At 37.7% G+C, this 27996-nt stretch overlaps 3 protein-coding genes across 7 annotated transcripts; all 3 read right to left on the minus strand.

Moving 5' to 3' along the window:
* Nucleotides 1-509: 509 nt before the first annotated feature.
* Nucleotides 510-11685, minus strand: LOC137168472 (uncharacterized). 3 transcript variants are annotated; one of them, XM_067571080.1, is made up of 10 exons: nucleotides 11582-11682; nucleotides 8836-9575; nucleotides 7855-7934; nucleotides 7465-7545; nucleotides 7283-7342; nucleotides 7123-7212; nucleotides 6093-6197; nucleotides 3651-5565; nucleotides 1809-1973; nucleotides 510-1222 (listed from the first exon to the last, which is right to left on the minus strand). In XM_067571080.1, the coding sequence occupies exons 2-10, from the start codon at nucleotides 9536-9538 to the stop codon at nucleotides 933-935; spliced, it is 3489 nt and encodes a 1162-aa protein (XP_067427181.1). In that variant the 5' UTR covers nucleotides 9539-9575; nucleotides 11582-11682; the 3' UTR covers nucleotides 510-932. The 3 variants fall into 3 exon arrangements, with proteins under 3 accessions (XP_067427181.1, XP_067427190.1, XP_067427199.1); XM_067571089.1 differs by lacking the exon at nucleotides 11582-11682 and adding an exon at nucleotides 11240-11531; XM_067571098.1 differs by lacking the exon at nucleotides 7123-7212 and having other exon boundaries at nucleotides 11582-11685.
* Nucleotides 11686-12347: 662 nt separating this feature from the next.
* LOC137168455 (uncharacterized) lies at nucleotides 12348-22963 on the minus strand. 3 transcript variants are annotated; one of them, XM_067571051.1, is made up of 10 exons: nucleotides 22903-22962; nucleotides 21046-21777; nucleotides 19850-19929; nucleotides 19486-19566; nucleotides 19309-19368; nucleotides 19100-19198; nucleotides 18738-18842; nucleotides 15730-17656; nucleotides 14653-14817; nucleotides 12348-13080 (listed from the first exon to the last, which is right to left on the minus strand). In XM_067571051.1, exons 2-10 carry the CDS (start codon nucleotides 21746-21748, stop codon nucleotides 12785-12787), a joined length of 3516 nt encoding a protein of 1171 aa, XP_067427152.1. In that variant the 5' UTR covers nucleotides 21749-21777; nucleotides 22903-22962; the 3' UTR covers nucleotides 12348-12784. The 3 variants fall into 3 exon arrangements, with proteins under 3 accessions (XP_067427152.1, XP_067427162.1, XP_067427170.1); XM_067571061.1 differs by lacking the exon at nucleotides 22903-22962 and adding an exon at nucleotides 22117-22139; XM_067571069.1 differs by lacking the exon at nucleotides 18738-18842 and having other exon boundaries at nucleotides 22903-22963.
* A 2389-nt stretch (nucleotides 22964-25352) lies between these two features.
* LOC137172521 (nuclear factor 7, brain-like) lies at nucleotides 25353-27953 on the minus strand. The gene has a single exon (XM_067577007.1). It carries the CDS (start codon nucleotides 27898-27900, stop codon nucleotides 26497-26499), a length of 1404 nt encoding a protein of 467 aa, XP_067433108.1. The 5' UTR covers nucleotides 27901-27953; the 3' UTR covers nucleotides 25353-26496.
* Between the last annotated feature and the right edge of the window lie 43 nt (nucleotides 27954-27996).

A 27996-nucleotide genomic window follows, 5' to 3' on the forward strand; every position in this document is an offset into this window, starting at 1 on the left:
GTGCTTTACTTGAGTATTTCCATTTGATGCTGCTTTATATTTCAACTCCACCACACTTGGAAATATTGTACTTATTACTCTATTACATTTATTTAACAGTTACAGTTACTTTTCAGATGAAGATAAACCGTTTATAAATTGGTGCATTGTTAAGGATTAAACTATCCAATATGTAAATTACTATATGTAAAGTAGGTGCAATTAGTACAGCATTGATCAGCTACAACAGTAATAATAATCTGAACACTGACGTGAGCAGGTCTGCTGCCTCATTAGTACTTTTACTTTTGGTACTGACATTTTGCGCTGATACTTCCGTAACTTTACTTAAGTAAAATTTTTGAATGCATGACTTTGACTTCCTGTCACCTTTTCTTCCACAACTGACTATATGACTGCCATTCGTACAGGAAAGGACAAAGATACAGTTGCCCTTACAGGTGACAGAAATCACTAAAACAACAAGTGTTTATAATTCTATGTGTGGAATACAGGTAACTGTACATTGGTAAGACATTACAGTTGGCACTTTATTGTTGGTAAACTGTTATACAAAGTCAAACTTAATAACAAAATACAGTATACCAGATAACTTGGTCAAACATGGTCAGCAAAAATGTAAAAGTTAGACATTTGTAAAATCTGTATAACACATCATCTGTCCGTATTTATGAACTGTCTTGTGTCCAAATGAACTTCTTAAAATGAAGATATATGCACTGTAAAATAATACAAAGTAAGAATAATGACTGACAACAACTGCAGAACAAACCAGAAAATAAAAATGATCAGTTATCAATGTATTCTTAACCATCCTAATGGACGGAAATGCTCACAATGTTGTATAACAGACAGAGAGGAGACTGATAACGAATGAAAGACAAAGAGGGCCAGAGGGAGATGCAGTGTAAGAAAATAGAAGAGGGAAAAGTCTACAATTGCTGAAAATGTCCAGTCCTCTGTGGTTCCACTTGCCCGGGCCAGTTACTGTTTGTGGATGAAGCTTTGGAGGTGGCACTTTGTCTTTTTAGGGCAGTGATCCTGTTTCTAACGAAGTCCTTTACACCTTTCCAGGAACGGGTCCTCAGTGCTTTTGGCTCAGCCTCAAGACACTGAAGGCAGTCGTTTTTCTGAGGTACCTTGTGTCCTTGAATGAAACGCATCATGTGTCTTTCTACAGCGCAAACTTCTGCGTCCTCCCATTTATGTTTGACCTTAGAGCCTGTGGTGGGGAAAAAAAGGAGTTATGAATAAACTTATGCCATCACTGGAAAAACTCTGAGAAACTAAAGACACATTTTAACATCAAATTAAGCTTGGACAATGAGGTGGACAACAAGTAGGAACTCTTGGTAGCATTTTAATTTGCCTTCCTTATTTAACTGCATGAAAGCCTTTTGAAGATGACAATATTTACTTAATTCATTATATTTATCTAATTATTAAATGGAAATATTAAAATACCTTATTTTAGAATAAAATGTCTTAAGGTGAAAAATATTTCACTCCTGTAAAATTAATTGGATCCTAAATGATGATTCCAACAGCCAGAAAATTCAACTTTAACATTGATTCATAAATTAATTATAAAAAAACCCATTAAAAGACACTATTCAGGCAATTAGCTGTGAAAAACATCCGTATATGGTAACATGAGAAAGCGGAAGACATCTCCCTCACTCATTCACCTCCAAAATCCTGCTTTTTTTTACTGTAAAGATGTTTTTATTTAGAAAATATCAACCAGAGTGGCCCACAATTTAAAAAAAGAAAGGGATAGAAAGACTGTTAATGTTCAACATCACTACCTTTTTTGCCTGAGTTGCCAGATTTTGGTGGTGCAGTTGTGCTGGTGCTTGCCGTTTTTCCATGTGGTTGTTCATGATGAAAATCTGCTTGCGCGTAGCATGCACCAGAAAGCTCACCCTGATCCCCTGATACAGCCTGATGTCCTCGTGCAGGTTGTAATCTCTCTGTATGTTAGACAAAAAGACTTCTTTCACATATCTCATTTACCTATACACACCTTTTCCCACATTTCCATTACTGCTGAAAAGCCAGATCTCAAAGTCATCCATATTGCAGCACCAAAGTCCAGTTTTTGGGTTCAGCATCTTGCTCAAAAGTAATTTAGTGGCTGGTCAAGTGCCACTTTCTGATACACTTGCTATAAACCTGAATGACACACTCCATTCCTGCCTCTCAAGATATTAGTCACTCTCTTTTCTTTCAAAGCTTTGTTTAAAATCAATATACCCTACATTTGCAAATATTTTGAGACTTATTACATTAACAGGCCACAGCACTAATATCTACCCACTTGCCTTCAGTATTTTCAGTAGAAAAGTGATTTTAAACTGCAGGAGATGATGATAAAATGTCTTGTGGCTTGTGCTGTTTGTGGAAGATAAGCAGTGTGACAAACACTTTCCAAACAGGCGATAGGTGCCGTGTCCAGACATCAGGAAATCAGCAATTACACACCTGACTTTATCACAGCTTATGTTGGGAAACAAGTCATAATACTCAGGTTTTGCAGTGATGTTAAAACTGTGTGGCTGTCAGGATTTAGAGTTAAAATCATATTGTTTTGTCACTAATGTGTGGGTAACACATAAGGCTCTCCACGCTACATTTAACCACAGACTGACCCCCTTTCTAAACCCTGCATTTATTCCTAAATGCCGTAAAACTTCATTGTAATTTTGGCATTAAATGCACAATATGTAATTTCTGCCACTAGGGGTCTCTCAATCAAAACAGTAACAAAAGATGGAGTGTGATGACGGTGTAAAGTAGCGTGGGATGACGGGAGTTGTTGTCTTCATTGTTAAACAACCAGTTTCTCCAGGATAGGATTACTTCAATGTTCATCGCTCAGGATAAAAGCACTCAAAGTTCAGGTAAAAACACTCAATAAAGCAGTTTCACGTCAAAAATCAGTGTTTCTCCGACACTGTTCAGTGGACACAGTATGTCCGGTAGGGGCTGCGAGCAGAGCTGCTGTTAACGTTAGCTTAATTTGTTTCTCTGATAACTTAAGATACAGACGTTCAAGCATGTTTTTACCACAAGCTGAATTATCCGCAAAGGTCTCTTCCTCTCCAACACAAACATACATGGGGATTAAAACTATGAAAACAGTCAGTAAAGCAGTTTCACGGTAAAAATCAGTGTTTCTGCAACACAGTTTGGCGGAAAGAGGATGTCTGGGAGGGGCTGCTAGCCGAGCTGCTGCTAACGTTTGCTCAGCTTGTTTCTGATAACTTAAGATCTAGATGTCTGATGACTAAAATCCTTCATCCAGTTAAGAAGATACAGTTAAAAACGACCAAAATCTAAAAAGTTTATCATAAAAATATGGCTATAATAACAGTATAAAAGTCAATTTATGACAGTTTCTGGCAGACAACCACAACGCCGAGGCATGCATCTCGTGGGTGTGTACTCTTTGGTAGAGGGGGTATGACACCATTAACAGGTGACTAAATGAAACGGACCGTTAGCTTGATTAAAATGACTGATTTCTCTGGGTTTGAAAATGGTTGGAAACATTTGGGATAATGTAAGTACACTAAGCAAAATATATAACATGGGTCTAGTTGTTTTTAGACATTTTAATGCAGAATAGTTACATTCAGAATTCTTACCTTCAGAGTCCATTTGGACGTCATCCAGCTGCATGCTGCTGTTCTGTAGCAGGGTTTGGACTTGATTATTAGGACCAAATATTTGGTCGGCCTCATTCTCATCCAGGTTGATACGCTGCAGCATTGTTGCGTAATGCTTCCGGATCTTCGCTGATTTCAGTGCTTCAGGGTCTTTAGCGCCACATTCTTTGACATATTTTTGGATGCAGTCTGAGCCATTGTAGGCAGACAGTGCACTTGGTCGGCCAAACAGGAAGAGATTCTTACTGGGGACTCCACACATTTCACGAACATTGACAAGAAGCTCCAATGCTGACACGAATGATGGTTTTAGTAAAACAGGGACCATTCCCCCGCACTTTCCTTGTATGTCAATTCTAGTGAAGAACCCACACATGGTTCTTTCCGAGTCAGAAACAGAAATATCAAAGTTATCGTCCAGGTTTGACTTTTTCCTTGACATAAAAGCTGTTAGTGACACCGCTGATACCTCACGGGCTTTTCTCCTGTTGAAAATTATTGTTCGAGCGAGTATTACCTTGGTCAGAGCAGCATAGTTTTCTGCAGAAGGGAACTCTGTGAGTTTTTTCTGAGCAAGAACATGAACGTTCTCCATGTGGAAATTCAGGCGCTTCACATCTTGAGAAAACGGAACCTTCTTTCCTGTTTTCCTGAGGGTTGATAATGCACCTGAGGAAACTAGAGTACTCCATTTTTTCTGGTACACAGAGAGGAAGTTTTGTGCAGACTCTGCCAGTTTTGTGTCTCCACTCTGCACTGCATTCTTCTCAACAATACTACAACACTTCTGTAGATGGTAGCCAAGCTTGATGGCAAGTGAAGGAATGCTGTACGTTTTCTTTTCTGGATCGTAACCTGCCAGGACGTTCACTGCAGACACAACGTGTGGGAAGCTTGAGGGGTGAAAGAAGTCCTCCAGCTTCTTCAGGGGGGTAATTTTTTGAGCTTCGAGTAAAAGTCTTGCTATCTGACGAAGGTTTTGTCTTACGTCATCATGCCTCTTCACATCAGATCTGTGCTGATCAAACATTTGCTCACCATACTGCAAGATAATCTTTTCATCCATGACAGTTTGTGTCACATCATTATATGTCATCTGGGACAGAAGTTCCCTGAAACCATCACTTATACCAAGGTCTCCGATAGTTTCAAGCACACAACGCGATGCAAGACGCTTTCTTCCGATATGTGATTCACTGTCATTCTTCCCTTTCTCTGGGCACAACCTAACATGTCTGAACAAAGCTTTCTTTACAAAAAGACCACGGCAGTAAAGACAATGAATGAAGTCTTTCATTCCTTTTCCAGTTTGCTTTGCTGTTCCTCGGACAGCAAATTGTCCCTTCCCTGTTCTCAAAACCTCTTTATTATGAGCAAAGTTTCCTTGATTCTTTAGTCTTTTCCATATCTTTTGCCTTTCTCTGGAATTTTTGGGATACTGAAATACAGCTGCAACTTCTGCTTTGTCACTGTGGACTGACTCAAGATGTCTTGCCATTTTGCCTACTGGCTTAGAGCAAAACAGACAATAATTCCTCTTATCATAAACTCGTTGTGCTTTTGAATTTGAAGTTGGCAACACCACAGTTGAGGATTTCTCCTGATTAGTTGCACATGTCTCTTTTAGAGGACTGACACTTTTGTCCTTTAACAAAGAACCTCCTGATTTATCCTCCTTTTCCCCTGGAAGAGGAGATTTCGGTTGAGGGGTTTCTTCCTGCGGGGTCGAGGGACCGCTGTGATTGGATTTGTCTGAGGAGCCATCACCAGCGTCAGATAAGCAGTCAGAGAGGTCACCATCACTGTTAGGTGAGTAATCAGGATCACTACCGTCTGACTCTGCTGAGGTATCAGGATCACTGTCATCTGACTCCGCTGAGGCATCTTCTGTTTTCTGGAAAAGGGAAAACAATTGTATGTAAAAATAAGATCACTATCAGTCTGTAAATGTAGAAAATAAAAACCAACTGAGTTTATATGCTGAAATGCTAACTTACTACAGCAAATTTCGAGAAGATGTACAATTAATCTTCATTTGACTTAGATCAAATGAAGACTTCATTACATGCCACAATGTTTTTATTTTTTTTTTCAATTTGTCGTAACAAGTAACTATGCGTTAATGTTTGCAGAAAATCGTAGAGACGCTGTTTACATCTTTTCAAATAAAATGATCTGCAGTGTGCCTGGTTTAGATACAGCCTATCCAAACTCAGATGAAAATAATGTCACTTTTCTAAGAAGTGTCTGATTAACACAGCCGAATACCCAAACACACTGTGGCCACGCTGTAAAAAATCATATGAAAATGTGATTAAAACTGTTCAAATAATGAACGACTTAATACTAAATAACCAGGCTGTTCATGTACCATTTGTTAAGGATTAAACAAAAAACATGTAAAATTTTACCGGTGACTACCTCTAAATCTGCTGCTGACATCGGGTCATCTGGTGAATCACAGGTCTCATTTTGTTCGTCATGGGATGTTGGGGATGAACAATCCGCTATAATATGTGACTGTAACTAAAAAAACACAATACAAACGAAAACAAAAAAGCAAGTTGTTAATACAACATTGACATATCATCACCTTTGAAGTTGATAGGGTGAATTCAGGAAATCTGGGACATTTTTTTGCAATTATGACTTCTGCGACACAATAGATGCACACATTACCTTTCTGCAATCCTTTCTAACCACACCAGAAGAAAGAATGCAGATATTATACCCAGAGGAGACATGCCACACCTATTAGTGTTCTTTGTGACGGCCTTTGGTAATCTGGGACAGGACACTTTCTAATCTGGGACACTTGTATTAGGTTTAAAAAAAAGAAAAAAAAAAGGCCTAAATCACTTTACTTTATGCATGCCAAGCTCAATATCACAATTTTTTTTTTTTTTTTTAAAAAGGACAGAAAGCTGAATAAGAAAATTTATATAATTTACATTATTTATAGAAATTTCATTAATTCAGATAAACATATAAAAAGTCATAATATTTGTCATAAAGAACTAGCCTAAATAAAGAAAATATCAGAAAAAAATATCTTCTATCTCTACATGGGATTAATGGATCATCCGTTTTTATTCATTTAAAACATTCTATTAAAATTATATAACATTTTTAAAAAATCTAAAAAACTAAAATTCAATCAACGATGAGCAACAATTAGATTAACGGATCATTAACATGGTTATTCATTGAAATTCTTCATTCTATTATAGTCAGGGCTACGAGGGGAACAAACATTTCTTGCATCATCATCTATCACACCGTTATCTACTGCACATGTTTCGTGATACCAATGGCTGCTGACCACACAGGACAGCCACTCTTCTGCTTCGTCACTACGAGCGTCGCCTCCGACGTTACACGCTGTCATGTTATACATTGTTATGATAAAAATATCGATTATAGCTGCTTTAATAATTTGATGCGTTACTACCTTTGACTTTGCCGCTGACAGCTGAACTTGCTGTGGATCACTGGTCTTTGTTTGTTCACATTGAGATGAATCGTTCATCAATGGAGGAGACTAAAAGTGTAAGTATTTATTATGTTTTTGCATGAATTTTAGATGTGATCATTTAAAAAAGGTAACCTACCTGATTAGCTGTGTGTTGAGACTGCCCATCACTCCTGTCATCTGGAGGTAATGATTCCAGCTTAATGGGGGACAAAGTGAAGTCATCAGGGAGTAATTGTGTTGAATTATATTGTATCATATTATTATTTAATAAATTTTAATGTGTTATTGGGTGGCAATTAATCACCTTAACACACTTACAAGTTTATCCAACTCCGACAGTTGTTTGAGTAGTAGTGCACGCTGATGTAAAACTACTGAACGACTCCTCTCATTGTTGGCCTGAAAGTAGAGTTTTTTTTGATTAATTAAAAAATGGATAATGTTAAGGTGTGCATTAGACGCAATAGCTCTATAACTCTAGTGGAAATATTACATTACATTAGATTCATTAGGTAGATGTTTTTGTCTTAATCAACTTATAATAAGTATATTTCACTTCTGTAGGAACAACATTTACGAATATTATTGCATTAATATGCAAAAAAGTCACCTCATGTACAGTATATTTGTGCAGTTATGTACAGACATAAACCACCAAACAGCAAAGCTGTCTTCTGATATAAATTCTGGAGTCATTAATTTCCTCACCGGTGGAGTAATGTTCCCCTTTTGTGATATTTCTTGGTTAGAATGAGCCGTTGCGTCAGGCACAGACTTGTTTTCAGCTCCTGAGGAAAATCGACAATCAAGTTAGACAATATGAGGAAAATTTGGATTCTGAGCAGTATTGAGATCTGTAGCGTGTTGAAATGTTTTATTCTTCTTTTTGAATGACAGGGTTTTGCTGTTTCTCTGACAGCTCGACTTGTCACCTGTCTCAACATCTGCCAGTTGTTTAAAGGATAAGAAGCAATTTTCTAAATTTTTCTTGTCAACAAATCTCACATGCAGAGCCAAACCAACAATGAATTGAGCTACTTACTTAAGAAATGTGTGTGTATCCAAAACCTCATTTATCATATTTCTCTGTAACAATTAATAATATATTCTGAGTGAGTGAAAAGAGCTCATATTGGCTTTGCCAGATTCAAGATATAAAAGTCAGGTAAGCAACCATGTCCTTTAGATATATCAAGCTCAACATGTTTAAGCACACTGAAGAGAGTTTTCATCTTTCAATACGTGTGTATACAGTGCTGCTTGAAAGTTTCTGAACCCTTTAGAATTTGCTCTCTAATAAATATGACCTAAAACGTGATCAAATTCCCATGCAAGTCCTAAAACTAGATAAAGGCACATCAATTAAACAAATGAGACAAAAACCTTACACTTGTTCATTTATAAATTTTCAATTTTCAATTTTATAAATTAGAGTCAGGTGTTTCAATCAATGGGATGACAATCGAGGGCGAGTCTGGGAGGCTCTGCCTTATTTAAAGAAGAGAAATCTAGGTCTTCACTATTGATTTGAATTGAGGGTCTACGGACAGAGGATGTTTTATTGCTGTACAGATTATAAAGCCCCCAGAGGCAAATTTGTGATATTGAACTATACAAATAAAACTGACTTGACTTGAATACATGACAAACATGCCAGAGTAACATACAGGTATTACAGAAACTGCTTACCCCTGCAGTCTGATGAAGGTATCCACTGAGGCTGCTCCTGAGAAGTAGATGAGGCATGGCTGTGAGTGTATCCTGCAACACCAGCATCCACATTCACTCCTTCAAAAGTAGGTTGAGATGTCCTCTGTGATCCGTGGTTTAAATCTTGCCCACATGACAGTAGGCTAATGGGCATATGTTGAAGCCTGTGATTGGTTAATGGAGGTTGAAAAGAGGTTTTGTAAGGGTCGTGGGGCAAGAGAGGTGGTAGATGTTGGGGCCTACAAGGCTGAGATCCTTGGTTTGTTTGTGGAAGAGAAGGTGGGGGGATATTTTTTCCTTGGTTTGCAGCTAGTAGCATTGATGAACTGTGAGGATTTTGCTGATCACAAGATATAATGTGAGATACACTTGGGATGGCGGAGTTGGCAAATAGCGAGGTGGACGACAAATTGCTACTAATGTGGGAGGCTTTGTACAGGGCAGGGTGGTGACTGTTGCTTCTGGATGATAAAGTGCTGAGGTGGCTCAGACAGCTCTGGTCAGATGCCTGCATGTGGTCGTAGGGGGGTCTCTGGTCAGAAGACGAGCCCAGGCTGAGATGCTGAGAGCTGGACAGAGGGTTGAGGAGGGGCCCTTGAGTTGAAGCTGTGGACCAGCCATTCTGGCCCGCCCATGACTGACAGGGTAGGTGGCTCTTATTTGCTGTCATGTTGTCCATCATCCTCCATAACCGTCAGGGTCTTGAGGTCTCTTATTTCCTAGGAGACGGGGAACAGCAAAGAGAAGAACATTATTTCACTCAATAGATGTGAAAATATCAGACATAAACATCATAACAATTAACACAACTAGGAAGGCTGGCTAGGAATGTTAGAGATAAATTACAGATATTAACGGTTCGTTTTGACTCTTCAATATTTTCTCAGTTAATAGACTAGCCGTTTTGCCTATAAAATGTCAGGAAATTGTGATAATTCCTTTTTAAAATGAGTTTTCTCAGACTACTAGTCCAAAATATTTAGATTACTCATCAGATTACTGCATCTACTTGCCTAAAGTCAATTTTTATTTGCCCCTATACAACCTGTTTTATTTATTAGCGGTTATCAAATAACAACAAGGACTTAAGTTAATTCTCATGTTTAATCTTTATGTAATTAAATGAAACAGAACAAGGACACAGAATGTCATGGATGTGAGGCAATAAACATTCTTGCATATCGAAAATGGCCCATATATTTATTCTTTTGATGAGCCCAGTTTCTTTCAAATAATGGAATAGACTCCCTAACCCCATAGCAAATACATTTTTAGACTCATTTCTTCCACTCCAAGCTTCCTGATTTCCCTCTTTAATGTTTCTCGTTCTTATATTTATGGCAGTTTAAGGATGTTTGTTTTACACATCAAACTACTAGCGTACTCAATTTTTGATTGGCCAACTGCATGTGCCAATATTCACTGATGCATGCAAGGGGAGGGGGCTATGCTGTGTGCCAGAGAACAAGAACATAATTTATGATACGACGATGATTGAAAAACATGGAACATTTATTTTATTTTATTATTTTACTTTTGTTTTTTTAACCACTTGCCCGATCAAGCAAATGAGTAGCTAGACTTACTAGCCTGATGTGGCATTTTACTTGCCCCGAGCAATAGGGCAAGCCTTATTGTTGAACCATGCATCATATAAGACAAAGAAAAGCAGCAAATCCTCATATTTGAGAAGCTGGAAGCATCAAATGTTGGTATTTTTTGCCTGAAAATTGACTCAAATGATTAATCAATTATCAAATTAGTTGCTAATTAATTTCCTGTTGATCAGCTACTCAACACACATGTCTAGACAAAGCATATGGCCTAAAAATAATACAAATATTTAATTCAAGACATGTTTTAAGAGATATGAAAAATACTCTCTGTTGGATAAAAGTGGGTCTGATATGATTTTTTTTACACAAATAAAGTTCATTTGCACTGTAAACTCTCGTAAAATTACTATTCTTTCTCCTTTGTTGAAATATCCAGAATCTATGAATATTTTTCAGTCCATAACTGCTGGAAACAAGATGCCTCCCATTTCTCTGAGAAGTTCTTTCTTAAATATATGCGTTGGATGTTCAAATTTCCACATTACAGTAATGTAGGTCACTTATTGGTCCATGGTTTGCTCCAGTAAAAAAAGTTTTTCTTCTTGTTCTTTCAGTTGGATACTTGAGCTTTACTGTTTTCACATTCATTCTGTATTATTTTATTATATGTACATCTGTGAAGCACTTTGGATTTCACTACCCTGTATGAATGGTGCTATACATATAAACTTTGATTGACGATTGAGAAATGAATCTGTGTTTCAATAGTTTGTATTAAGGGGTCTGTTCAACCAAATGACAAGAGACACATGTTCTCATCTAGTTACCTCTTGTGGTATCTAGTCATTAAGATAGTTTAGAGTTGTTGCAAAGGTTTAAGATTCCTGTCTCTTAGATTTCTGCCTCATCATCATTACAATGGAAGTGAGGAACAGTGAGCTGTCCCATTTATTTAGTTCTTTAACGGTATTTTGTTTAGCTGTTAGCAGTTAGCTCTTAGCTTAACATTTCTGAAAACTCGTAGGACGAACGACTCCTGAATGACAAGGCTGAAAACAAAGGCTAAACAAAGTAGTACAACGAAATGTAGCTGTGCTTAAATGTAGCTGAACAAAATAAATATAATTTTCAGTAAAAACAAACGCTTGAACACAAGCACTACACTGTACCTGTGAACATCCCCGGAAGCAGCGACCGTTGTTTATGTCTCCCGCCCCCCGGATGCCAAAATGACACTTCCGCTGGCGGTTTTTCAAAATAAGGGCGCCATCACTAAAACTCTACACTAAATATTGACAGAAAACAGTTAAAGATCAAAAAATGTATTACGAAATGTAAGAATACTCATCTTGGAACAATAATGTGTGTCCTATATGGTTATTTCACAAAAACAGTACAATTAACACGTTAAACTCCTTCAAATGGCATCTACTCCTTCTCCCCAATTAAAAATGAATAAGAATCTATGAATATGCAAATATTTAATTTCAAAAGTTTAAGTGCTGGACACAAGATGTCTCCTACTTCACTGAGAATTCCATTCTCAGTATATACAGTGTGTGTATATGCACTGCCAGGCATCAATTACCCACATCACACTTATGTAAGTTGCATAATGGGCCACTATTTGCAGAGCATAGAGAAAATTTCCACTTTCAGCAGATGAATGTCAAAACAGCCTTCAAGTGTCAAACTCTGCACATCCATCATTCTGCACAGTGAAGCTCAAACATCCAACTGAAGGAACAAGAAAAAAAAACATATTTTTGAGTGGAGGGGGGACTGCTGCTGTCACTTCCTCTGTCACCACTTCATGACAGAGGAAGGACAAAGATACAGCAGCCCTTACGGGTGACAGAAATCACTAGAACAAAGTGTTTGCCATTCTATGCATGGAATACAGATAACTCATCCATTTACTCTGACATCCATTGGTAAGACATTATCGTTGGCACTTTATTATTGGTAAATTGTTATACAAAGTCAAACTGAATAACAAAATACAGTACGCCAGATAACTTGGTCGAAGAGGGTCAGCTCCAAAAACGTAATAATTAGACATCAGCTTAATCTGTATAACATCATCTGTCAGTATTTATGAACCATCTTGTGTCCAAATGAACTTCTTAAAATGAAGCTAAACCACAGAGAGAGATATACTGTAGAATGATACAAAGTAAGAATAATGACTGACAACAACTGCAGAACAAATCAGAAAATAAAAATGATCAGTTATCAATGTATTCTTGGCCATCCTAATGGACGGAAATGCTCACAATGTTGTATAAGAGACAGAGAGGAGACCGATAACGAATGAAAGACAAAGAGGGCCAGAGGGAGATGCAGTGTAAGAAAATAGAAGAGGGAAAAGTCTACAATTGCTGAAAATGTCCAGTCCTTTGTGGTTCCACTTGCCCGGGCCAGTTACTGTTTGTAGATAAAGCTTGGGAGGTGCCACTTTGTCTTTTTAGGGCAGTGATCCTGTTTCTAACGTAGTCCTTTACACCTTTCCAGGAACGGGTCCTCAGTGCTTTTGGCTCAGCCTCAAGACACTGAAGGCAGTCGTTTTTCTGAGGTACCTTGTGTCCTTGAATGAAACGCATCATGTGTCTTTCTACAGCACAAACTTCTGCGTCCTCCCATTTATGTTTGCCCTGATTTTGAGAGCCTGTTGTGGGGGGAAAAAAAGGAGTTATGAATGAAAACTAAAGACACATTTCAACATCAAATTAAGCTTGGACAATGAGGTGGACAAGTAGGAACGCATTTTAACTCAACTTCCCTTTTTAAATGCATGAAAGATTTTTCAGTGTTTAGTCTCGCTAAACAGCCATTAAATGGAAATATTAAAATACCTTATTTTAGAATTAAATGTCTTAAGGTGAATGGTTGCTCCCGTTAAATTAATTGGATCCTAAATGAAGAGTCCAGCAGCCAGAAAATTAAACTTAACTTAAAAAAAACATTAAAAGACACTATTCAGGCAATTACAGTGCATTCAGAAAATATTCAGACCCCTTCACTTTTTGTTATGTTGCAGTCTTTTTGTTGTTTAAACTTTAAAATTGTTAAAACCTTTTTCCTCATCAAGCTATACTCAATATCCCATAATGATGAAGTGAAAAAACAATTTTAAAGTTTTTTAAAAAGGAAAAAACTGAAATATCACATTGACTTCAGTGTTCAGACCCTCTACTCAGTACTTATTTGAGCCTTGAGTCTTCTTGGGTATGACATGACAAGCTTTGCACACCTGGATTTGGGGATTTTCTGCCATTCTACCCTACAAATCCTCTAAAACTCTGTCAGATTGGATGGGAACCGTCAGTGAACAGCCTTTTTCAGTGCTCTCCAGAGATATTCGATCTGGCTGGGCAAGAGCCCCGACTTCACAGACATTCACAGAGTTGTTCTTAAGCCATTACTGCATTGTCCTGGCTGCGTGCTTAGGGTCATTGTCCTGTTTGAGGGTGAACTTTCGGCCCAGTCTGAGGTCCTGAGCGTTCCAGACCAGGTTTTCATTAAGGATAACTCTATACTTTGCTCCGTTCAGCTTTCCTTCAACCCTGACCAGTCCCCAAGTCCCTGCCACTGAAAAACCCCCCAGAGTATGATGCTGGCACCTGAGCTAAATTTCAAGTGTCAAAGCAAAGTGTCTGAATTTAGGGGTCTACAGGGATCCAAAATGTTGGAACCGATCCAAAACAGACCCGTGGAAAACCACCTTGAACCCAACATGCATAAATTAATTTTCAAAAAAAGAGACCTGATCCAAAATGTTGTCAACCCAAACAGAGAGAGAACACAAATACTGTTGTATTTAATATTGCTGCTCTTTCACCACGGTGGGAATGTGATATTTCAGTTTTTCCTTATTAATACATTTGCAAAAATTTCTAAAATTCTGTTTTCACTTTGTCATTACGGGGTATTGAGTATAGCTTGATGAGGGAAAAAATGAATTTAAACCATTTTAGCATAAGGCTGCAACATAACAAAATGTGAAAAAAGTGAAGGGATCTGAATACTTTTTGAATGCACTGTAGCTGTGACAGAGACAACCGTAGAGACAACCGTATATGGTAGCATGAGAAAGCTGAAAACATCCCCCTCACTCACTCACCTTCAAAATCCTGCTTTTTTACTGTACAGATGTTTTTACTTAGAAAATCTCAGCCAAAGTGGCCAACAATTAAAGAAAGAAAGGGATAGAATGACTGTTCATGCTCAACATCACTACCTTTTTTGCCTGAGTAGCCATATTTTGGAGGTACAGTCATGCTGGTGCTTGCCATTACTCCATTTGCTTGTTCATGATAAAAATCTGCTGGCGCATAGCATGCACCAAGAACCTCACTCTGATCCCATGACGCAGCTTGATGTCCTCTTGCAGGTTGTAATCTCTCTGTATGTAAGACAAAAAAGACTTCTTTCACATATCTCATTTATCTACACACACCTTTTCCCACATTTCCATTATTGCTGAAAAAGCCAGACCTCAAAATGATCCATGTTGCAGCAATGCAGTCCAGTTTTTGGGTTCAGCACCTTGCTCAAAAGCAATTTAGTGGCTGGTCATGTGCCACTGTTTGTTACACTTCCTATATACCTGAATGACACACTCCATTGAGACTTATTACATTAATAGGTCACAGCACTAATATCTACCTACTTACCTTATAATAACAAATTAAACTGACGATTGAAAGCATTGGCGTTATGTGTATTCCAGGTTCCACCACACATGATTTAAAGTTAATTTTGATGCGACTGCTCCAAATTATAGTACGTAACTTCAGATTGCACTGATTGATTTAGTAAGCTATAGTAGGTTATAGACAATGCTTTCAATATTGCTCATAAAAAATGAAAACATCCAGCTGTTACACCAGAAAGTGGTTAACTTCAGTATTTTCAGTAGGAAAATGATTTTAAACCACAGGAGATGATGATAAAATGTCCTGTGGCTTGTGCTGTTTGTGGAAGATAAGCAGTGGGATAAATACTTTCTGTAGTGTACCTTTCCAAAGAGGTGATAAGTGCTGCGCTCAGACATCAGGAAATCAGCAATTACACAGCTGACTTTATCAAAGCTTATGTTGGGAAACAGGTCATAATACTCAGGTTTTGCAGTAAAGTTAAAACTGTGTGGCTGTCAGGATTTAGAGTTAAAGTCATATTCTTTTGTCTCTCATGTGCAGGCAACATGTAAGGCTCTTCACGCTACACAGACTGACCCCCTTTCTAAACCCTGCATTTATTCCTATATGATTTAAAACTTCATCGTAATTCTGGCGTTAAAAAGAAGAATTCTTACCTTCAGAGTCCATTTGGACGTCATCCAGCTGCATGCTGCTGTTCTGTAGCAGGGTTCGGACTTGATTATTAGGACCAAATATTTGGTCGGCCTCATTCTCATCCAGGTTGATCAGCTGCAGCATTGTTGCGTAATGCTTCCGGATCTTCGCCGATTTCAGTGCTTCAGGGTCTTTAGCGCCACATTCTTTGACATATTTTTGGATGCAGTCTGAGCCGTTGTAGGCAGACAGTGCACTTGGTCGGCCAAACAGGAAGAGATTCTTACTGGGGACTCCACACGTTTCACGAACATTGACAAGAAGCTCCAATGCTGACACGAATGATGGTTTTAGTAAAACAGGGACCATTCCCCCGCACTTCCCTTGTATGTCAATTCTAGTGAAGAACCCACACATGGTTCTTTCCAAGTCAGAAACAGATATATCAAAGTTATCGTGCAGGTTTGACTTTTTCCTTGACATAAAAGCTGTTAGTGACACCGCTGATACCTCACGGGCTCTTCTCCTGTTGAAAATAATTGTTCGAGCGAGTATTACTTTGGCCAGAGCAGCATAGTTTTCTGCAGAAGGGAACTCTGTGAGTTTTTTCTCAGCAAGAACATGAACGTTCTCCATGTGGAAATTCAGGCGCTTCACATCTTGAGAAAACGGAACCTTCTTTTCTGTATTCAGTTTCGTTTCCCTGAGGGTTGATAATGCACCTGAAGAAACTAGCATATTCCATGTTTTCTGGTACACAGAGAGGAAGTTTTGTGCAGACTCTGCCAGTTTTGTGTCTCCACTCTGCACTGCATTCTTCTCAACAATACCACAACACTTCTGTAGATGGTAGCCAAGCTTGATGGCAAGTGAAGGAATGCTGTACGTTTTCTTTTCTGGATCGTAACCTGCCAAGACGTTCACTGCGGAAACAACATGTGGGAAGCTTGAGGGGTGAAAGAAGTCCTCCAGCTTCTTCAGGGGAGTTATTTTTTGAGCTTCGAGTAAAAGTCTTGCTATCTGACGAAGGTTTTGTCGTATGTAATCATGCCTCTTCACATCGGATCTGTGCTGATCAAACATTTGCTCACCAAACTGCAAGATAATCTTGTCATCCATGACAGCTTGTGTCACATCATTATATGTCATCTGGGACAGAAGTTCCCTGAAACCATCACTTACGCCAAGGTCTCCGATAGTTTCAAGCACACAGCGCGATGCGATACGCTTTCTTCCAATCTGTGATTCACTGTCATTCTTCACTTTCTCTGGACACAACCTCATGTGTCTGTGCAAAGTTCTCTTAAAATACAGACCGCGGCAATAAAGACAATGAAGAAAGTCTTTCAGTCCTTTTCCAGTTTGCTTTGCTGTTCTTCGGACAACAAATTGTCCCTTCCCTGTTCTTAAAACATTTTTATTATGAGCAAAGTTTCCTTGATTCTTTAATCTGTTCCATATCTTTTGCCTTTCTCTGGAATTTTTGGGATACTGAAATGCAGCTGCAACTTCTGCTTTGTCACTGTGGACTGACTCAAGATGTCTTGCCATTTTGACCATTGGTTTAGAGCAAAACAGACAATAATTCCTCTTATCATAAACACGTTGTGCTTTTGAATTTGAAGTTGGCAACACCACAGTTGAGGATTTCTTCTGATTACTTGCGTGTGTCTTTTTTAGAGGACCGACACTTTTGTCCTTTAACAAAGAACCTCCTGATTTGTTCCCCCTTTTCCTTGGAAGAGGAGATTTGGGGTGAGGTGTTTCTTCCTGTGGGGTCGAAGGACTGCTGTCACTGGATTCGTCTGAGAAGCCATCGTCAGTGTCAGACAAGCAGTCAGAGAAGTCACCATCACTGTTAGGTGAGTAATCAGGATCAGTGTCCTCTGACTCCACTGAGGCATCAGGATCACTGTCATCTGACTCCGCTGAGACATTTTTTGTTTTCTGGAAAAAGGAAAACAATTGTATGTAGAAATAAGATCACTATCAGTCTGTAACTGCAGAAAATAAAAACCTACTGAGTGATGTTGATTTTTTTTATTCTGGTAGAAAAGAAGGTCCTTAAACAAGTACATATGAATTTTGGGTTCTTATTATTTCCAAACAGCATATCAGTGCTTTGAAACCCTGGAAGTGGACAGCAGGTTCAAAAGTTCAATGTTTATGTCCTAACACCAAAAAATCCATTACTACTAGAGGTTGAAGGCTAAAAATTAAACAGATTCAAGTATGTATTAGTATTTAGACATTTAATTTATTTTTACTTACAATAACTTATAGATAAACTTACAAATAAATACACTGGCTATAAGTAACACCTAAATCTAAACAGTCTTTGTCTTCTTCAATACTGTGGAATATATTCAGTATATTGTAAGTTTAATGAGTATTTTTCATTTTTAAAACTCGCTTTTGTTGTTGGACAGCTGTTTAAAGCTGTAGCAACAGCAGCTGAAGTGACTACCGATGCAGCGTAGAACAAGTGTGAATTATCTAGGAAATATTTAAGCAAATGTGGAAACTTACAACATAATTAATTTGCTCAATTTTACAACACTTGCACTGTGATACCTGAATAACTGTACACAAATATTTTGAGACTCACGAAACTTAAAGGTACTACCCAGCTTATGGTCTATGATGGCTTAAGCTGTGTTTATATTCTTATTGGTTATCTTGTCTGGCATGGCTACTTCTGTTCAGTATTTAGGCCACTTACTGTTTGCCATATTTTCTTTACTTTACATCTTGCACTTGCTGCACTCTGACTTAATTGATCAAAATGGAACTTATAAATTTCAATTACACTGTTGTTAATGACATTTTCAGCTGAACTGTGCCTGGTTTAAATATGGCCTGTCCAAATTGAAATTAATGAAAATAATGCCCAAACAAACTGTGGCCATGCTGTAAAAAAAATCATATGAAAACTGTTCTGAAATAATACTAATACTAAATAACCAGGTTGTACATGTACTATTTGTTAAAGATTAAACAAAAAAAGTAAAATTTTACAGGTGACTACCTCTAATTTTGCTGCTGACATCAGGTCATCTGGTGAATCACAGGTCTCATTTTGTTCTTCACAGGATGCTGAGGTCGAACAATCCGCTAAAAGATGTGACTGTAACTAAAAAACAATATAAACAAAAACAAAAAGAAAACAAGAAACTATGACTATCATTTATTAATAGCCTAAAAATGTAAAATTTGCTGTTTGCTGCTGAGCAGCTGGCTTTTTAGAGCTTTTTCTCTGAAAACAGCTGCCTGCTGTGGTCGATAATGATGATTCTCTGTTCTCACCTAACATTGTACGCTGTCATGTGATACATTGTAATTATAAAAAATATTGATTATAGCTGATTTAATAATTTGATGTGTTACTACCTTTGACTTGGTTCTGCCTGCTGCTGACAGCTGAACTTGCTGTGGATCACTGGTCTTTGTTTGTTCACATTGAGATGAATCATTCATCAATGGAGGAGACTAAAAGTGGGAAAAAAAACAGTATGTATTATATTTTTGCATGAATTTTAGATGTGAATCGTTGTTCTTCATTGCAAATGAAAACACATCATTTAAAAAATGTAACCTACCTGATTAGCTGTGTGTTGAGACTGCCCATCACTCCTGTCATCTGGAGGTAATGATTCCAGCTTAATGGGGGGACAAAGTGAAGTCATCAGGGAGTAATTATGTTGAATTATATTGTATTATATCATTATTATTGAACAATTTTAAAGTGGTAGCGGATGGCAAATAATCACACTTACAAGTTTATCCAACTCCGACAGTTGTTTGAGTAGTAGTGCACGCTGATGTAAAACTACTGAACGACTCCGCTCATTGCTGGCCTGAAAGCAGAGTTTTTGAAATTAATTAAAAAAGGTATAATGTTAAGGTGCGTGTTAGACGCCACAGCTCTATAACTCTAGTGGAAATATTACATTACATTAGATTCATTAGGTAGATGTTTCTGTTCTAATCAACTTGCAATAAGTACATTTAACTTCTGTAGAAACAATATTTATATAATATTATTTGCAGTAATATGCAAAAAATTCAAGTCTTCTCATCTACAGTATATATACATATATATATATCCTCTGATGTAAGTTATGGTGTTAATTTCCTCACCGGTGGAGAAATGTTCCCCTTTTGTGATGTTTTTTTGTTAGGATGAGCAGCTGCATCAGGGACAGACTTGTTTTTGGCTCCTGAGGAAAAGACAAGTTAGATAATGTAAGGAAAAGTTGGATTCTGAGCAGTATTGAGATCTGTAGCGTGTTGAAATGTTTTATTCTTCTTTTTGGATGATGGGGTTTTGCTGTTGCTCTGACAGCTCGACTTGTCACCTGTCACAATATCTTCCAATTATTTTAAGGATCAGGCTGGCAATTTTCTAAATTTTTCTTATTGTCAAAAAATCTAATGTGCATTTCATGCTACCTTCCTATAGTTTATAATGTTCAGTTTTTGTTGGGACTCTTTTTAAATAGATGTTGATTCAATTTTATGTTAATTTTGGAAGCCGTAGTTTGTTTTGTCATCAACATCAACAACACTGATAGACTTGATCGGCCTGGTTCAGACAAAGATAAACGACTTTGTCTCTGTTGTTTGGTGCAATGTGAAAAACTTTATTTTCAGCATATATCTTTTTAGGGTTCACAACTTCAAAAATTATATTCAAATTCCTCAAAAATTAATACACTCAATTTTGATCTAAAAATTCATGTCAAGTTAAAAAAAATCCAGTTTGCTTTGTCAAAGTCAAGATATAAAAGTCAGGATACCAAGTGTAAGCAACAAATATCAATCCCAACATGTTTAAGCACACTGAAGAGGGTTTTCATCTTCCAATACATGTTCATATGTAGTCTGTCCTGATCCCAGTTCTCCATGGTGAGGGAGTTTGCATGGCTCAGGTCCTGTTCTGCTCTTGGCGGCACTTGGAAGTTGCTCTGCATCCTCCTGATCACATCCTTCATATATATAATTTCATCATACTGTTTTCGATTTGTCTGTCTTTGTCTATTCTGTACACACAACATCTATTGCATGTCTGTCTGTTCTGGGAAAGGGATCCCTCCTCAGTCGCTCTTTCTGAGGATTCTTCCATTTTTTATTATCTTTATTATTTGAGAAAGGCTTTTTTTTTTTAGGGAGTTTCTCGATTTGAACGTCTAAGGACAGAGGATGTTTTATTGCTGTACAGATTATAAAGCCACCTGAGGCAAATTTGTGATTTATGATATTGAACTATACAAATAAAATTGACTTGACTTGAATACATGACAAAGTACCATACAGGTATTACAAAAACTGCTTACCCCTGCAGTCTGATGAAGGTATCCACTGAGGCTGCTCCTGAGAAGTAGATGAGGCATGGCTGTGAGTGTATCCTGCAACACCAGCATCCACATTCACTCCTTCAAAAGTAGGTTGAGATGTCCTCTGTGATCCTTGGTTTAAATCTTGTCCACATGACGGTAGGCTAATGGTCATATCTTGAAGCCCCTGGTTGGTTAATGGAGGTTGAAAAGAGGTTTTGTAAGGGTCGTGGGGCGAGAGAAGTGGTAGATGTTGGGGCCTACAAGGCTGAGATCCTTGGTTTGTTTGTTGAAGAGAAGGTGGGGGGATATTTTTTCCTTGGTTAACAGCTAGTAGCATTGATGAACTGTGAGGATTTTGCTGATCACAAGATATAATGTGAGATACACTTGGGATGGCGGAGTTGGCAAATAGCGAGGTGGACGACAAATTGCTACTAATGTGGGAGGCTTTGTACAGGGCAGGGTGGTGAGTGTTGCTTCTGGATGATAAAGTGCTGAGGTCACTCAGACAGCTCTGGTCAGATGCCTGCATGTGGTCGTAGGGGGGTCTCTGGTCAGAAGACGAGCCCAGGCTGAGATGCTGAGAGCTGGACAGAGGGTTAAGGAGGGGCCCTTGAGTTGAAGCTGTGGACCAGCCATTCTGGCCCGCCCATGACTGACAGGGTAGGTGGCTCTTATTTGCTGTCGGGTTGTCCATCATCCTCCATAACCGTCAGGGTCTTTTAGTTCCTAGGAGACGGGGAATAGCGGGAAAAAAACATGTCAGACACAATTTATTATACCAAGCAGAGGACTTTTGTATATCCTAAAACATATCTTTAAGAAATAAATAGACAATTTATAGACATTTTACTCTATTTTAATCTATCTCATTTTATTGTGTTCGTGCTGTAAAATATTTTCCATCAATTTAATTTGTTATTGTTTTTATCTATTTTTATTTCACTCTATTTTATTATCATTATTATTGAATCTATTTATTTTTAATACATTTTCATTATTGTTATTTCTCATGTGCATCAGTCTCCAATTGTTTTACATCTGTGAAGCACTTTGAATTGTACTAACCTGTATGAGTGGTGCGATACAAACAGACTTTGATTGATGATTGAGAAATTGATCTGTGTTTCAATAGTTTGTATTAAGGGGTCTGTTCAACTAAATGACAAACGACACATATTCTCATCTAGTTACCTCTTGTGGTATCTAGTCATTAAGATAGTCTGGAGTTATGTCAAAGGGTTAAGATACCTGTCTCTTAAATTTCCTCATCAATGGAGGTGAATGGAATTTAATATATGATGTTTACAGTGCAGGAAAAAATACAAGAAAATACGACATAATCTGAACAGGGCTCTTTCTAGAGACAAAGTCCTGCTCACAGGTAGTAGCGTTAGTTTGGTGAACCGACTCTTGAAGCTTCATCACCCAAAATATTACTTTGTCGTTTGCAGGATCCTTTATGAAATATGAATGGTTACTCATTTGTCCCAACTCACTTTACATTTATACTAACAGTAGTGAATGGGCAGCTATAGCTACACTGCTGTAGGTTTGTGCACATGAATAAAAAACATAGTTGAACAGTGAGGTGTCCCATTTTTCTTCTACCGTTTTTTAACGGTAACGGTACATTTAACGGTACATTGTTTAGCGGTTAGCTGTTAGCTTGCTAGGGTGTAGCATTTCTGAATTAACTCGTAGGACAAACAACGAATCCCGAATGACAAGGCAGAAAAATAAACAAATCTCTACAACAAGATGTAGCTGAGCTTAAATGTAGCTGTAGCTGAAAAAAATAAATATAATTTTCAGTAAAAAAAAAAAAAAAATGTTTGGACACGAGCACCATACCTGTGAACATCACCGGAAGCAGTGGCCGTTGTTTACGTCTCGGCCCCGCCCCCTGGATGCCAAAATAAAACTTCCGCGGGGAGTTTTTCAAAATAAGGGCGTCATCATTAAAACTCTACACCAAATATTGACAGAAAATAGTTTAAGATCCAGAAACGTGTTAAGACATGTAACACTACTCATCTGGAATAATAATGTATGTCGGATATGTTTATTCCACAAAGCAGTATAATTACCATGTAAAAATCCCTAAAATGGCATCTACTCCTTCTCCCTAATTAAAAATTAATTACAATCTATGAATATACAAATATTTCATCTCAAAAGTTTAACTGCTGGACACAAGATGTCTCCTATTTCATTGAAAAGTCCATTCTCAGTGTATGTAGTGTATGCATGTGTGCGCCAGGCTTCAATTATCCACATCACACTTGTGTGTTGCATACTGGACCACAATTGTCTTCAAACTACTTGTGACGTCACAAATCATGCCCATCCCTTAAAATCAAATTTTCAATGAGCAGAGAGAAAATTTCCACTTTCGGCAGATGAAAGTGAAAAGAGCCTTCAAGTGTCAAACTGCACATACATCATTCTGCACAGTGAAGCTCAAACATCCATCTGAGAGAACAAGAAGAAAAAGGGGGAGGGAGGGAGAAAATTACAATAATACAGAGGTTGCAAAGTCCAAAAATATCATATTTTTTAACTTTATATGCGTTTAAAAACCAGTAAACCCCTGGCTGTTAACTGGTGTGCAAAGATTGCTTTTCAATTAATCTTGTGCCCACAATAGGCTGTATTAACTAACGTTATTAAAGCAGCACTGCCAAAACTGCATAGTAAAAAAACATCTACTTTTTCGACTACATCTCTGGTATAAATTACTAATGTTTTAAACGCACATCATAAGTAGAGTAGCAATATTTAGATTTGCATACATGAAGATTGAAAAACCAAAGCCTTCTTAAAGAAGTACACTCAGTTTTATTGCATCGGTTGGTACAAAATATCACATTCAAAGTAACTCTTGTCAAAACCCTCATTTAAGGACCAATTAGAAAACATCAGTTTCCACATGATAGCCCTAGCTGAAATAATACACAAAATAATAGGAATTTGGGGGGGGGGGGCGGAATTAAACATAAGGTCATATTCTTTGTATGACACAAACTGACATAGTCTATGCAAAAGGCTGTTATGGCAATCACACTGTTTATAAGACGGCACATGGATATCTTTGAAAAAAGTGTCTGTGCACTTAAAGGCAGGGGTTACTACTTAGAATACAATTGTAGCAAACTGTAATCAAATCCTCACAGAGCTTGATGGAGATTTATTCAAATTTCCTTTCAACAATTGGTGCTCGGCTTGAAGAACGTCATAATGTGCTGCAGCCTCTGATGACTTTTCTTCAAATACCTTGTCCATACAGTAAAATGTGACAAATAGGGTGACAGTTTCTTCAAAGGTAAGATAACAGTGAATTTTATATTCAGAAAGTAAGTAAAAATAACCAAATTAAGCAGAACAAACAATAATATATTTATCAATCAATCAATGAATCAATTTTTATTTATATAGCGCAAAATCACAACAAAAGTCATCTCAGGGAACTTTTCACATAGAGCAGGTCGAGACCATACTCTTTAATATAACATTATATATCTGTAGAAACTTTCAGAAATGGAAATCAAATGAACACTTTTCAAAATATTAACACGCTGTAAACAAAATGTGTACTTTGTCTCCACCATGTGGACTTAGAGTGAAAGAAGAAAAATATGTCTATAAATCAACATTATTGACTGTATTCAAACTGTATGTGAGCATGTTGTCTCTGAAAAATGTACTGAATCTGGATATATACAAGAATTTTTCAAAATAATGTTGTTGTTTTTTTACTCAGCTGTAATTTAGGAAATTACTTTGCTTTTTTGAAACCTAAAACTGTGTGACTGTATTTTGTATTTTAAAGTCACATCTCCAGTAGGAACCAATGTGTTTGGGACTGAGTGTCAGACAGGCTGGGGACAGGAAGTGTTGAAGGACAGATGTTTGATTTATTCATGACATTTGATGACAGTAAGAAAAATAGAAGATCTCCAGCCTCATCCTTTAATTTAAAGTGAATATTGTTCAACAGAACATCAAGTGATGAGGAACCAGCAGGATTATAAAGTGTTTTACCTTTGACATCATGTCACAGAACAAAGTCTTCTCATCATGAGTGAACTGCTGCTACTTACTGCTGAACCAGACTGAATGAAAAAACACACAACTTCAAGTTTTTCAGTTTAATCTTTCAAGTTAAAATGATGAACGGCAACATAAAAATAATCATTACACAACACAACAGTTTCAGTGAGAAATTTGTTGTTTTGAAAAGAAGAAATTGAGATTTAAACCATTAATGGATTTAAATAAAAAAATATTGTATTTTGCAAAAACTGGTTGTATAATTGTTTTGTAAGTTTTTACCTTTTGTAAAGTCACATGACTATTTGATAGATGTTTGTAAAGAAAGTGAAACAACCTGTATCTCCTTTTCTGACTGACACACATTTACAATAAAAACTGCTGGTGATTTAATTACACATCATGACAAGCAGCATCCATCAGATGTACATTTTATAAAATATAGTTGACTCAGAGAAATTAAATTGAATTGTTTTGATCGGTTTTGTTTATTTTATGCTGATCATCATCTCAACATTGCAGTTTATCAATCCATGTATACACCACCAAAATGACACACACAGTATGCAGAAGCACTGTCACAATTAAACACTGAATTAAAATAAAACTATATTAAAACATGTTTCCAAAGAATAAAACAACAGATTCACAACTGAAATAACTCATCAAAAAACCCAAAAATATAAAAATCTAAATCTGACGACTGAAACTGTTACAAAACAGAATCAATCAAAGCATTCGGTACAGTGGATATATACTACTATACAATGTTGTTTGACTGAAAACAAGATGCTGATAACCAGGATAATTAACAGCTTTGATTTGTACAGTTTGTCTCTTGATGATGTGAAACAGTTTCAGCATTTTGTATCCATATTTTCTTGTGAATTCATCTTTATTTTAAGAGGCAACAAAACTAACTTACACACTAAATCTATTTTTGAAAGACAAGAAAGAAGAATGAGAGCCATGAGAGTATTTAACAACATAAGTAAATATTCTGTTCAAATCCATTAAACAGTAAACATAATATCAACAGCAGGAGTAACCATCTTCAATTTATTCTTAGGAGAAAATAACTAAATCCTGAACGGCTCAACGTCTTTCAAAAATTCAGATGAGAGCAACGGTTTAGGTTTTCATGTTTTGCATGAAAACAAGAAAAAACAATATCTGTGACCCTCAACAACAAATCAGTTCTGTTAAAGAACAAAAGAACAAATAATAATCAATCAGAGCCAGAATGTTTTTGATACATAACTCATCAGAAGATCCAGAAATCTTACAAACTGAAATTGATGGTAAGTGACAATTAAAAAAATAGAATCACATAACTTGAACAAAAACTGCTCAACAACACACACATCTTCCTGAACATCACAGAGAAATCTCAGTTTAACAGATTTTGATATCAGTGGTTTTAGCATCACCAGCTGAACAAATACAAAAATAAGGGAAGAGTTTCTCAGTGAAAGTGTCTCTGTGAGTGTAGATGTGAGTCATGTCTTCAGGGTCGTAGAAGGACACCTCCCCCCTGTCATAGTCCAGCTGGACTCTGATCCTTTGGAGACTCCTCTTCACACTGACAGTCTCACCAAGACCGTTAGTGTATTTTCCACTGCAATGCAGTAAACACCAGATTCCATATTCTGGTGTAGCAAATAACTCTCCCTTCCTGTCAACTGACTCTTTAGCCAAACCCACATACCAGTCGGGTTGGTCTCCCACCTCCACCTCCCATTTGTGTTTCCCTGAGCTGAAGCCCTCAAAGCCCAGAACAGTGGAATGCTTAAAGTTTCTCTCTGGATTATCAGGGAGCTGCTGCTTTGTGTCTCCACGTCTCACACTGGTCAGATCATCAGACAGATAGAGACGGGGGTTTGCAGTGTTTGGGTCCAGAATGACAGGACTGAAGTGGACCTTCTCCTTCATCTTCTCCCAGACTCTGAAGGACAGGTTGCCCAGGTGTTTGGCCACATCTATCAGCGCTCCTGAGACCAGCTGTGGATCTGACAGTGAGCACTGGTCTCTGGCTCTGGTCTGAGTGGGTTTATAACTGCTGAGGAATGACACGTTGTGTTTCTGCAGGTCTTCTTCAACAGCAGAGATACTGTCTGACAGAGAGGAGATCTGCTCCTGAATCCTCTTCATCTCTCTGCTGATAGTCTTCCCCTTCTGCTCCTCTTCCTCCTTCAGAGCTGCCAGTCTGGACTCCTCTTCCTCTTTCAGGAACTGGTAGAGCTTGTTGAACTCTGCTCTGATCTGCTTCTCTGTGGACAACAGCTGTTTCTTGGAGTGTTGAATCACTTCATTGTATGTTTTCTCCACTTGTTTGTATTTGTTCCTCTTGTCTTGTAGAGACTCTAAGTCAGATTTCAGCTGGTCCTTCAGGTCACTGACTGCTTGTTCTACAGGAACCACCTTGTGACTCTGGTGGGGAGAAACCTCACTGAAAGGACACACAACTCTCTGTTCATCCTCACAGAACAATTCAGGCTCTTCTTGATGTTTACTACACACCACCTCCTTTTCTCCTTTTTCTGTCTCAGATGATCCAGCTTTCTTTCTCTCAGCAACAGAGTCAGCTAGTTCCTTCAGTGCAAAGTTCACTCCTGGGTCTTCTTTTGAAGATTTTCTTTTGCACATGGGACAGTTTTTGTTTTTAGCTTGTTCCCAGAATTTTTGCAGACAGCTTGAACAGAAGCTGTGGTTGCAGGTCAGAGACACAGGATCTCTGAAAGTCTCTGAACACACATGGCAACTCAGGAAACGTTCAAGAAGAGCATCTTTCTCAGCCATTTTCTCCTTTTTGCAAATTATTCTCAGATGAAAGACTCAGCAATTTTTATTTTCCCTTCAGCTCGCCTCTTACAGTCCTCCAAGTGAGCGTTGTTC

This window comes from Thunnus thynnus, chromosome 2 (genome assembly GCF_963924715.1).
Source record: "Thunnus thynnus chromosome 2, fThuThy2.1, whole genome shotgun sequence".
Classification (NCBI taxonomy): domain Eukaryota; kingdom Metazoa; phylum Chordata; class Actinopteri; order Scombriformes; family Scombridae; genus Thunnus; species Thunnus thynnus.

Coding starts and splice junctions, on each gene's coding strand:
- LOC137168455 (XM_067571051.1), bottom strand. CDS start 21,748: ATGATGGACAACCCGACAGCAAATAAGAGCCACCTACCCTGTCAGTCA. Junction 19,369..19,485: donor TGTCGGAGTTGGATAAACTT/GTAAGTGTGATT, acceptor CCCCCCATTAAG/CTGGAATCATTACCTCCAGA. Junction 13,081..14,652: donor TGGCTACTCAGGCAAAAAAG/GTAGTGATGTTG, acceptor CCCCCACAACAG/GCTCTCAAAATCAGGGCAAA.
- LOC137172521 (XM_067577007.1), bottom strand. CDS start 27,900: ATGGCTGAGAAAGATGCTCTTCTTGAACGTTTCCTGAGTTGCCATGTG.
- LOC137168472 (XM_067571080.1), bottom strand. CDS start 9,538: ATGATGGACAACATGACAGCAAATAAGAGCCACCTACCCTGTCAGTCA. Junction 7,546..7,854: donor AGGGGAACATTACTCCACCG/GTGAGGAAATTA, acceptor CTCTACTTTCAG/GCCAACAATGAGAGGAGTCG. Junction 5,566..6,092: donor TGTCAGCAGCAGATTTAGAG/GTAGTCACCGGT, acceptor TCCCTTTTCCAG/AAAACAGAAGATGCCTCAGC.